This window comes from Pteropus alecto, unplaced genomic scaffold (assembly GCF_000325575.1).
Source record: "Pteropus alecto unplaced genomic scaffold, ASM32557v1 scaffold164, whole genome shotgun sequence".
Lineage (NCBI taxonomy): Eukaryota > Metazoa > Chordata > Mammalia > Chiroptera > Pteropodidae > Pteropus > Pteropus alecto.
The window spans coordinates 15,749,226-15,761,751 of NW_006439568.1; the positions used below are offsets into that span (position 1 = coordinate 15,749,226).

The following is a 12,526-nucleotide window of genomic DNA, read 5'->3' on the forward strand; positions in this document are numbered from 1 at the left end:
TAAAGGAATTTTAAGGGTTGAATTTTTAGAGAATCACCAGTATGGGGTGTAGGATTTGTGGAGGGTCACAGGAAGAGATGCCAGAAGAAAATTTTTAATCTGTTAAAAAGTAGGCATTTTCAAGAGGTTAATAGACTAGAGGTTGGGAAACTGTAGTCCCTGAACCAAATACAGCACTCTGTGCCTATTTTGTGTGGTCTGTAAGCTAAAAATAAATTTTTAACAAACGTATGTTGGCAGACATTTTCAATTATAGAACACAAATTTTGTGCCCCAATGAAGTAAAATAATTCCTGCTCAAAAAGAATTTCATTGTTCTCATTAGTAGATCTATATTTCAAAAAGAAAAGTGTAGATATTTGTTTCTTATGGTACTTATGTATATACTATCCTTGATTTTTTGCTTCTTGGCTTACAAGGTCAAAAATATTTACTCTTTACCTCTTGGGTACCTAGCAGCAGAATTGCTGAATCAAAATATATGTTTAACTTTAGAAGATTAAAACAGCTTTCCAAAGTGGTTGTACTCCTTCCAGCAGAATAAATGTTCAGTTACTCTGTATCTATCTACACCAATAATGGAAATGTCAATATTTTTTAGTTTTTAGTGTGATTTTAATTTGCATTTCCTTTATGATTAATGAGGTCTAGAACCTTTTCGGATATGTGTTGGCCATTTGGTTAAACTCTTGTCACATGCCTATTAAAGTCTTTTAGCCGTTTTCATTTGGATTGTCTTAACTATTTTGTTGGAGTTCTTTATGTAGTTTAGAAGATTCGGTTTTGATTTCGTGGCCATACCATTTGACCACCTTTGTGTGTTCTTTTCACAAATGTGGAATCTTCCTGAATTTTTTTCGTTGGCAAACTTAAGTACAAAAACCTTTTCTTTTGTTGAAGGCTTATGTTGATGACCAGCTAATTAAAAATTTCCTTCCTTTCAGTTACTAGCTCCCTGAATGCTGTTGTATAGAATTCTTAAATATTGCTCAATACACTTCATGTTTATGTGAGTTTGCTTATTTGGTCCCTGTACTATGGGTTAAATTATATTTCTTGAACTCTTTACAAAGCAAAAATCTGATATGACATGGTTGACTAAGAGAATGGGTTCTACTTATATTTTAGTTGTGTGGACGGGGAGGCATTGTAAAGAATTGTAACTGTTTAATGAGGAAATATGTGGGGGTAAAGGAGAGGCTAGGTAGGCGTCATGTGCATGTAGAGATACTAAAATGGTAAAAAAATTTATGAGTTGATTTCTAATTACCTGGATGTGGAGAGGAGACAACTATGTGTGTTTACCAGAGGAGTTGGTGTGGTTATTTATGCACAGTCTTGTTCTAGGAAGGATAAAAGGTGGATTGTAGGGTCACATTAAAGTAAGATAATAAATCAGAAGTAGGTGAGAATGGCATTGCAGTGTGTAGTTGCCTTCATATTGAAATTATTATGTAAACAAAATATTCTATGTCTCTGTAGGTTGACTGTTTGCCTTCTTACAAAAAAGGTGAATTAATAGTATGAAGTATTTTATTTTAAAAAATAGTATTTCAGTTTGTTTTGGGGAACTTCAGTATATTTATTAGAAAATAATTTTCTCTTGCAGATATATAATGAAAAAGAATTATTACAAGGGAAATTGGATCTTCTTAGTGATACCAACATGGTAGACTTTGCTATGGATGTATACAAAAACCTTTATTCCGATGATATTCCTCATGGTAAGTTTTGTCATCAGAACTGAAGCTTGTTTTGTGAACTGAGGATGTGTTTATTGAAATGTTGTGATTAGTAGAAGAGCTTTAGCCAAAAGTCTTAATAATTATTTGAATGATTTAAAAGTTTTTTGGATGAAGATGATATTAAAGTTATAGGCTTTCTAAAGCATGTTATTGTTTCACTGTAAAAGGTGTGAAATTACTTTAAAACATGGTCTTCACATACCTTCAGTTTATAGTATATATCATCAAAGTTATGCTTATGAATCAGATTGTTACGTTAGAATTATCTGAGTATGTGGCAGTTTTTTGGCTTGCTAACTTTTTCAGTTACCCTCTTGTGTGCTGTAGAGATTTATTTTTCATTTTGAAGCACCTGGGTATACAGCCATGCTCTTCGAAAGTATGATCCTCAGTTCCAGCATCACCAGTTCACCTGGGAGAGCTTGTTAGAAATGCAAATTCTCAGGCTGTACCCCAGATCTTACTTAATCAGAAACTGTTGGCTGAGGCCCAACACTCAAATTGGAGAACAACTTTGGTATGGTATAGTGTTTTCCAAATTCTTGTTTTCTGTGGTAATAGATGTTCCTTAAAAAAATAAAAGGTGGTCCTATAAGTTTGGAAAATACTATATCATTTCTTCTACGCACATAGTATTTTAAGAGATTCAAAGAACTCCTTCAGTAGGGAAATACAATTTACTTTGTTTAAATTGACATTTCTCAAAATTAAATCACAGTTCCCCTTCTGTGTTTGAGAAACACTGTTCTAGTGTATACTTTGTGATAAATAATGGAGAATTATTACATTAAGCATAATCTTCGTTTGACTTATATCACAGTTACCTGTAATAATATTAGCTTTTTAAATTTTAGTTCGTGATGATAAAGTAAACTATCTTATTGAAACTTTAAAACATGCAAGCAAGGTAGGTTATGTGTGAATATTCTCTGATTATGAGGCAGTAGAAAGAAACAACAGAATTGGGTTTGAGAGCTTACAGAACTACATTATAGTGAAAAGAGATTATTGACTGGATTTAAATTCCATTTAACTTAGTTGAAAACCTGTAGTAAAAATGTGCAAACTCCTCTGAACCTCTGATCAGAAACTCTGGGATAGTACTCACCTAAGAGAATTCATTGAGAACAAATATAAAAACACTGGGAATGAAGTCTCTGAAATGTAGAATTAGATCATTGTTTCCTTAACAGGCCTCCCTCCTTTCCCTCTCTCCTTTACCCCAGACTGTATTTGTATATTCCCCAGTTTCTCTTAAAGAAGAGGATTCCCTCTTTCTTTACATGCCTTTGCAGTGCTAGAAAGAAGAAATATGACCTGGGGGAGTTACTGAGTTGATGTTTACTGGCATATGAATGTATTAGGGGTAAATACATATGTGCACAATTTAAATTAAATGAAAAATTTCCAGAGACATTTTCATGAGAAGCAGTATAGTTTAACATTGTAGTACTCCTTTGCATTTTTAATTAGCTTTGAGAGAAAAAAGAACCACAGTTGTCGCACAGCTGAAACAGCTTCAGGCTGAAACAGAACCAATTGTGAAGATGTTTGAGGATCCAGAAACTACAAGGCAAATGCAGTCAACCAGGTAAACTCTCCTTAATTTGAATTCTAAATATTCTCTTTTCTGGATTAATAAAAATGTTAATTAAAACTTTAAATGAGTCCTTTTTCTATTTGTTTATTTTCATTTATTCTTACTGTATCGGGGCCAGGAAGTCCTTAATAATAAATGTTAATACTAAATACTTTTTAGAACTTCTTTACCATTTACCCAAATCCAGTTCTGCTGCATCAGTTCTGCCTCCTTCTGACCTTGCCAGTGGACATTTGGCAGTCTCTAGAGCTATTTTTGGTTGTCACAACCTGAGGGGTGAGAGTGGCACCGAATAAGGAGAGGTCAGGGTTGCTGGTAAACATCCTACATACAGTACATCAGACAATACCCTAACCACCCCGTACCCCACCTCCCCCGCCAAATGATTCAACCCGAAATGGTGGTGGTACTGAGGTTGAGAAATGACTGTGCCTGGGCAGTAACCTAGCGCGCATGGGTTGCTAGCTGTAAGGAAAACCTGAGCTTACTTTATCAGTTTGCTACATTCTCTCATATCCTTCCAGCCTTGATGCCCAGCCCAAGGAGAATAGTGTAAGAGCTGATAAGGTTATTTTATTCCTAACTTCCCCTTAGCTCGAAATAGGCTTATTGTTTGGTTTCCAAAGAAACCATGTTGTCTTACTCTGACTTAATATATATCACTAATTGAAGCTCTTGAGATTACTAGAAATGTTTAAAAATAAAATCTACTAAAATCGAATATTGCCATTGTGGTGAACTTAGCTACCAATGTGTTCACTTGTGGAATTGCTGACAATTTTGCCCTGTTGTATCTTATGATATATGATCAAGTCAGATTGTTAGAGAGATTGAGTCCGAGTTTTTGTTTGTGGTTTGGGAAAGTGTTACCAGATATTTTTTTAGAAAAGCAGCAAATACTACACTACTACTATATTATAACATATACTGTACTGTACTATATGATATTATATATATATACACACAGATAATATATACACGTACACAGAAGAGATAGATATATTTTGTAAAGCTATCATATATAATATATATCTATATATATAACTATCTGTGAGTATATTATACAAAACTACTTGTATATACTTATAAGGAGTAATTATAGACTTTAAAGTCACATGTAAGTGTCCACAGAGGTATAGCTGAATAACCCAGAAGTTAGGGTACAACAGAAAATTTAGGATTTAAATTCTAAATTTAGACTAGCCGCTTAAACGCTGGGAGGTAATGGGATTAGGCTATGAATTATTATAAATTACTTATTTTCAAAGTAGTAACCTCTCCCCACTTTTAAATTTTATTGAACATACAGCGTTGTACTTCTCATCCTTTTCCAGAACTATCTCATCAGCCATATGCCTAAGGGGTGTGAGGAATGTAACACAAAGTTACTCACTATGCTCCACAGCAAGTGTTTAAGTTTTTTTGAAATCTTTTTATGTTAAAATTTCATGCACGTTTCATATTCAGTATTATACACATGTTAATTTTAGTGATATCTACTCAGTAAATCTTCAAGTAAAATTATGTTCCTGAAAGACATCTACAATATTCCTTCTCATGAGAAGCATCAGAAAATGTATGGACAATAATTATATAGGGCATATAGCATAGGTATCATGTAAGTTAGGCATGATTTATTGTTTTCGTAAATTTGCCAGACCTTTATTTTGTGAAAAAATTTGTGAAAAATATTAACAAATTTGTGAGGAGGACAAAATTTATATATAGCATTAATTCTAGTTTATACAGTACATTTATTCCAATCTATACTAAGAATATATTATTTATTGAAACTGTACCCTCAAGAGCACAAATACAGATACTCCTTGACTTACGATGGGATTATGTCCTCATAAATGCATTGTAAGTTGAAAATATAAGTCAAAATGCATGTAATAATACACCTAACTTCCTGAACATTATAGCTTTGCCTAACGTACCTTAATTGTGTTCAGGATACTTGCATTAGCCTACAGTTGAGTGAAATCATCTAACACAATGGATACACTGTAGCATGTCAGTTGTTTACTCATGTGATCACATGGCTAACTGGGAGCTGTGGCTCTCTGCTGCTCCCCAGCATCATGAGACAGTATCACACCACATACTCTAGCCCAAGAATAGATCAAAATTCAAAGTGCATACCATTTTTGCACCACCGAAAGTCGAAAAGTCCTAAGTTAAACTATCTTAAGTCTGGGACCATCTGTACCATTCTTAGTAGGTTACCACCTACGTAGACTATTGACCTCACTGTAAAAAGTAATGTTTTAGTTTAATTTAAAAAACTTCAAAAACAAAACTTTTAAAGGCCTTACCTAAAATGATGTGATAAAACAGAACACATGATTTTCAGTTAGGATTAAAGAAACCTGAAAATGAATTTTAAAGTCTGCAATTCCTGAGTTCCTATTTGTTGTTCAAAACATGTAATGTCATTTATTTCATTATGGAGATCATATATTCTAGTGTTTAGGTACAAAGATATTTAAAATGGCTTTACATGGTTAAGACGTTAGAAGTTGGATATGCTTATTTTGTCTGTTTTGGACATAAAGTGCAATAATTTTTGTATTTTTATTATTAAGGGATGGTCGGATGTTGTTTGACTACCTGGCGGACAAGCATGGTGTAAGTGATGTCTTTAAATTTTTTTTAGTTGTTTTAAAGATAATTAAAGAATAGTGTTGTATAGATAGGTTCCTGGCTTGACAAGAATGTAATTTCTAAATTAATATATTAAATATAATAGCTAGTAAGTTTTGAAACTTTTGTTTTTAAAAATTCGTGCTGATAGGAAAATAATATACTTATCTTTAGGTAACAGAAAGTCTCAAAACTTTTGATTTATTTTTTCAGAATAATCAGATAGTCATTAGCATTTTATATTTGTGGTGGTTTAACAAGTAAGTAAAGACAACTTAATTTGAATTAGAAATGCCTTGAGCAATAGAATTAGTATTTTGGCTGCCTTGTGGAATACAGTAGCCCTTGATTTTATCAAGGCCTTCATAAATCCCCAAATTCACAAATAAAGGAATGTTATAGGCTTTTCTGACCATCTTCCAATTTCCTTTCTCTTATTTAAACTCAAAGTGTGAGGCTTTGCATACAATTACTTTAACTTGCATTCAAGTTTTGTCTCATTTAACAATTACTGTAACAAGAAGCTTGCTGAGGACTGTGCACATTACTTTTTCTGCTTTTCATGCTTAGTGGATTTGTTAATGATCTGGTTGGGAGCCCTTCTCTTAGGTTTCTTCACTTTCACTTTGCTTGCATCAACTCTTAAGAGTTGGCATATTTTGGGACCAGTTTTCACAGAGGACAGTTTACAATGCATATTATTTGTACAAAATCACCAGACCTAACAGGGTGATTCATATAATCGGTAGTCATTGAAGGTCAGTCACCAGCTAAAGGATTCACATCAAAACTTCAGTAGCGATTCAGGTTTGTATTGTAACATAGTAGGTATCATTACAATTCATAACTCTTTGAGGCCAGAACTGTGAATGTTAAATTCACCAATTCCTAATGAATGTTTCAAGGGTTATGTGGTTCTCCGAGATTGTGGTATTTACTATTGGTGGCAACTTTTGGGATACTTTGAAAGAATTGACTTCTGAGAGCATTTAAAGGGTAAATGGGTTGAATTTTAAAACTCAAAAGAACTTCAGCCTTCTCTCTTTATTTTAGTTTAGGCAAGAATATTTAGATACACTCTACAGGTATGCAAAATTCCAATACGAATGTGGAAATTACTCTGGAGCAGCAGAATATCTTTACTTCTTTAGAGTATTGGTAAGTAAATTTTTTCTTTGTCCTCCCTTGTAAGAGTCTTTTGGATCCTCAGAACATGTCTATAGATTTGAGCCTATTATTTTCAACAGTCATTGGTAAAAGGAGAAAACTTTCTCCAACAAAAGCCAGATTGATACAGGAAACCTTATATCGGAGCCTCAAAATTTGGAAGGAGATTGAACTTGTTATTGAAATCCCCTAAAGTTGAAACCTCTAATTTGTTCTTTTATGTCTGATTGTATGATTTTAGCATTAGCACAATTACATCATGGAATGAATTTGTTGAAATACTACTGTACAGCATAGTGAGTGGTACATTGTGAGGAATTAATAAATATTTATTGAATAAATCTATTCCTGGATAATTTAATTTATTATTTATTATTCTAGATAATGAATTCAAAGTTCAATTTTTAATGCTATATGTATTCCCTCAACTTGTTATAAACAACTGTGGAAATGATATTTGAAAAGATTTTATGCCTTAATAGTAACTTTTCCATTTTTATGTCTTTAACTATTAGAATATAAAGCTTAATTAATGGCTTTTTATTATGTAGGGGGTAGATTGCTTTAAATGGTACTATTAGAGCAAATTCCTAATCATAACATGCCCTGTTATCTTCATTTGTCTATTTGACAAGTTTCTAGATTCAGTGCTTTTGTTAGAGAAAAAGAACTTGTGTGAAGCTAAAGAAAAAATTATGCCTTCAAATTGACAGATTTCTTTCTCCCTCTGCCTTCCGTTCATGTAATTGTATTAATAAATACCTTCTAGAGTTATCAAAATGCCCTGGTTTTAACTAACCATTCATTTGAGAAATTATAATTTGTTATGCACTTAGGGTTAGTAAACTAGTACCTAAGTCTCTCATTTCTCTAGTGAATCCTAGAAATTGGGAAATGACCTCTTAAGACAGGAACTTTATGTCTTCCGACCTTGGAAGAATTTATTTCTTTCATCTATTTTCCGGTGCCTTTTTTCTTTTAGCCCCACATGCCACAAAGAAAAGATTTACGTCTGCTATTTTGATAGTTTTCTTGGAAATTAAATTTTGGGTTTTTTGGTGGTGGTGGTTGTGGAATGAAACTGGTGTTATTAATTCAGGTAATTCGTAAACTTATAAAAAGTACTTAGATAACTTCATTTTTTAAAACTACCATTCTTCAAAGAAATAAACATTTCCAGTTTATTTCTAAGAATGATTTGGGGGGAAAAATTTTTTCTTGCTCCTATTTGTAAGCAAATTCTTAATTTACAGATTAGCTGTGGTTAGCTTGCAAGTGCATTGAAGGTAATCAGTGATGCTAAACTTGTAGTGACTTATCAGAAAATTCCATCAGTTTTACTTTGACTATTATGAAGGATTTAGGAGAGCAAAAGTTGATTACTTTGGAAATGTAAACAGCTTAAACCAGGATTGTAAAATCAGAAGCCTGATATGATTACAGGTACATGAAAAGAGCTGGTTATTCATATCATTTGTTAATGCTGGGAGTGAATTTTGAGAATGAAGATTTAGTGTCATGTTAGAGTTCTAGCACAGTAAATTTATTGTTGCTGGTCAGTGAGTGAATGTGCCATTTTGCTAAGACATGGAAACTTAAGGTAACTGCTGGAAATCCAGATATTGAAACTCTTCTAGCATATCCACCCTTGAAAGCAGGTTAGTATGAAGAGCCAACTGTAATGACATGGACTTGAGCCAGAGTAGTGCGCATGAACCTTTAGGGGATTAAAAAATTTGCTGTGCTGCTACAAAAAGCTTTTATCCTAACACATAATGTATTCTAGTTTTAATAGTATTATGTTTTTATAGTATAATTTTATAATTAAGTGAAAATTTCTATAAGTGATAGGTATATATTTAAAAGTTTGGGAGTTTTTATGTTTACATTTTAAAATATGAAGATCTTGGGTTAGTTTTAAGCTGTTAACGTTTTCTGAAAAATCTTGTGCTGGGACTCAAGTGGTATTTGATTAAGTGAATACCATGATATGAACACAAAATTAATATTTTACATTTAAAAGCAGTCAACATATAGTCAGTAGATAGTGCTTAGAAATTGTGTGCTATTCATTTAAAAATTTTTGCCCTATCTTGTGCAACAAGACAGTTGAGTTAGGTGAGAGTTGGTTATTTCCTGTTGGTATATTGATAGAGGCTAACAAAGCTAAGTTTTTAAAAAAGTATAGATTACTTCTCTTTTTCTTTTGGTTGAGGATATGCAGTACTATAACATCTATATATTTGTTTCAGATTTTTTAATAGCAAAGATAAAAATTGTGTTTTGGATTTGGGATGAATACTGTCAAAGTTTTGCTTATTTTTTAATTTTACTTATTTTCTTGCAATAGCCTTTTTTTTTCATTTCTAAATTCTTTTCTGGTGATTGGTAATTCTTTTAAATCTATGGTTAGGGAAACATAAGCTATGAAAGAACCATTGTAACTATGATCTGAGATTAGAATTTGACTCTCTGGGTGACTTATTATAGGTCAGTGTTGTATAAATTAAAGCTATGTAACCCTTGAATCTGCCTTTATTTTAAAAAGACTTGATGGCTTTTAGAATACATAAAGGACTGTTTAGATGCACCCTATTTGGATGTGAAACTTCTTTGATTTATGCTCTAAGAAATGCATTAACTTGAAATGACATGGTGAAGCAGACTTGGTAGGAATTTTAACTTTTTTAGAAAAGTTATTAACACTACATTTTAACTATTTTGTTAAAAATCTGCCGAAACTGTGGCCTTTGGTCTGGCTCCAAAATATAACCCCTCCCCTCATCCAATAGCTATTTGAAATAAAAGTGACTTTAAGGTCCTAGGACTATTGATCATCTTTTTTTGTAGATTATTTTTCCACTCAGAATTTGAAGTTTATCTACTATTAAGTACATGCCATTTGATTTAAAGGTACTTTTCTTTGACTCAAGAAAGCTTGAGTAATGATGAATTTTGGAACCTATAAGATATTTATTGAAATTTTGGATCTGATTTACTCAGTTTGATAACGTCATTATAAAAGACATCAATTCATATTGATTCTCAGATTACCACATTTTAACATCTGAAATTGAGATGTCTTGAATTGATTGTGATTTTTGTTTTAGATAAAATGAGTGTATCTTAAAATTGGTGGCATCTCAGTTTCGATAAAATATTTTAATACTCAGATTCTTTTGTAAGGATCAGACATTTTATCCTTTATAATTTGAGCAAAGATTTTATTGATTTTTATAAATCAATTTTAATTTCAGTGAGTTTTGACAAATGTACACACCACCAAATCAAGATAAAGAACATTTCTGTTACCCCAGAGTGACCCCATATGCCTGTTTGCAGTCATACCTTATCTTGATTTACCCATTGATCTGTTCTTCTATAAGAATATTTTGCCTGTTCTAGAATTTCATTTAAGAATGATATATGTAAGTTGTGCCTGGCTTATTTCGATGAGCACATTTTTGAGATTCATTCATGTTGTTATGTGTATCAGAAGTTTGATTCTTTTTATTGCTAAGTAGTATTCTATTCTATGAGTATATGAATATAATATACTTTGTTTATGGATTCAGCTGTTCTTTACATTTGGATTACTTTGTTTTTGTCTATTACAAATAGAGTTGTCATGGATATTTGTATACAAGTATTTTTGTGGACATACATTGTAATAATAATAACCATTGGTTTCATGGATATGTTTCAAAATTTAATTTACAAATTTAGTCTCTGTTTTTCACATGTTCTTAGAATTTGCTAAATGTTATTCAGTGCATTTGAGTTAATTATTGCTATCAGACGAAAAATCTCAGTTGTAGGCAGGATCTGAATTAGATACTATTATGGTCTCTGTAGTGTAAACAACTTATAGTAGTCTGAAATCTTCTTTTCTTACAGAATATTTAGAATATAATTAATTATGATATCTTAAACAGGTTCCAGCAACAGATAGAAATGCTTTGAGTTCACTCTGGGGAAAACTGGCCTCTGAAATTTTAATGCAGAATTGGGATGCAGCCATGGAAGACCTTACGCGGTTAAAAGAGACGATAGATAATAATGTGAGTTAAACTTTTTTAGGGTGATTCTCTGAAATTTCTATGTGTTCTTCATACTTTCTAATAAGGAAAACACTGTGTACTTAAAAAAAAAAAAAAAGAAGAAGAAGAAAAACTAAAATGTTCAGATAGCTTTTGTTGACCTGACATAAAAATCATAGTGGGTTAATGGGTTGGCTAGTTTCACTGAATTTGCTTGAAGGAAGCTGTCAAACTTCTTTTGTCTCATAGAGAAAAGAACTCAAGTTTTTGTTTTTATTACAACTATTCTGCACTTTTTTATCTGTGAAAATGTCACAATACTGTCAGTGCCATCTATTATTGAAAGCCTTATGTAGATGACAGTTTTCTTCTGCAATTAATGTCTGGTAAAACTACTACTTATGGAGTGTTTAGTTCATTTCTTGCTAAATGTTTTCTGAAATAAGTATAATTTAGTCTTTGTAAAAATGGGCATTATTAAATCTCTCTCTTGAGAGCACAGAAATTTTGAATGTTGGGATTGTGCAGAGTAGATAAAGTCTAGGACATAGGGCTTTGATCATAATGACCCTAGTGCCTTAGCAGGTTCTCATTTTTAACTAAATTCTAAGGAAAGCAGTGTTTATTCCTGTCCTCGTTCTCTTATATTAATATTTCCTATGTGTGCATTTTTTTAACCCTTTAGTCTGTCAGTTCTCCACTTCAGTCTCTTCAGCAACGAACATGGCTCATTCACTGGTCTCTCTTTGTTTTCTTCAACCACCCCAAAGGGCGTGATAACATTATCGATCTCTTCCTTTACCAGCCACAGTAAGTTATTTCACTATATAATTTTGGCTTTAATTATATGAAATTATATGGGTTTTTTAAAACTTAAAAATCTACTTCTCTCTAACATTTGAATTTGTTGTCATCCATTTTTTCCCTCTTCATGTGGTATATGTGCTTGTTAATTGAAAAAGCTTACATGTAACTCAAGTAAATTATTTGATAAAAGTGTACTCTAAGCCCTTTAAAGTGCTATTTAAGTGTGGTCCCTGGGCCAACAGCATAAGTATCATGAAGACTCTCAAGCCTTACCCTAGGGGACCTAAATCAGAATTGTCATTTTAACAAGATCCCAGGTAATGCACTATACATTAAAGCTTTAGAATTAAGGCATTAGGCCATGTTATTTGGAAGGATTATATACATCCCAGAAGAATCTCTTTTATACCATCTTTGCTTGATCATCCAGCTTTTGGTGATAAGAAATTGACTGCTTTATTAGTAGCTAGAAATCATTTTTAAAACCATTCTTTCAGTTGAGATCAGTGCCTCTGAATTAT

The 12,526-nt window shown here is 32.3% G+C and overlaps 1 protein-coding gene across 1 annotated transcript in view; it reads left to right on the plus strand.

Annotated features, from left to right (window-relative positions):
- EIF3E (eukaryotic translation initiation factor 3 subunit E) overlaps window positions 1-12,526 on the plus strand; it is a 44,992-nt gene that overhangs the window by 3,096 nt on the left and 29,370 nt on the right. The window contains exons 2-7 of the mRNA XM_006916612.3: window positions 1,610-1,724; window positions 3,219-3,336; window positions 5,934-5,976; window positions 7,045-7,149; window positions 11,094-11,219; window positions 11,884-12,008. Coding sequence (XP_006916674.1) covers window positions 1,610-1,724; window positions 3,219-3,336; window positions 5,934-5,976; window positions 7,045-7,149; window positions 11,094-11,219; window positions 11,884-12,008 — 632 coding nt within the window. The remainder of the gene's footprint in view (window positions 1-1,609; window positions 1,725-3,218; window positions 3,337-5,933; window positions 5,977-7,044; window positions 7,150-11,093; window positions 11,220-11,883; window positions 12,009-12,526) is intronic.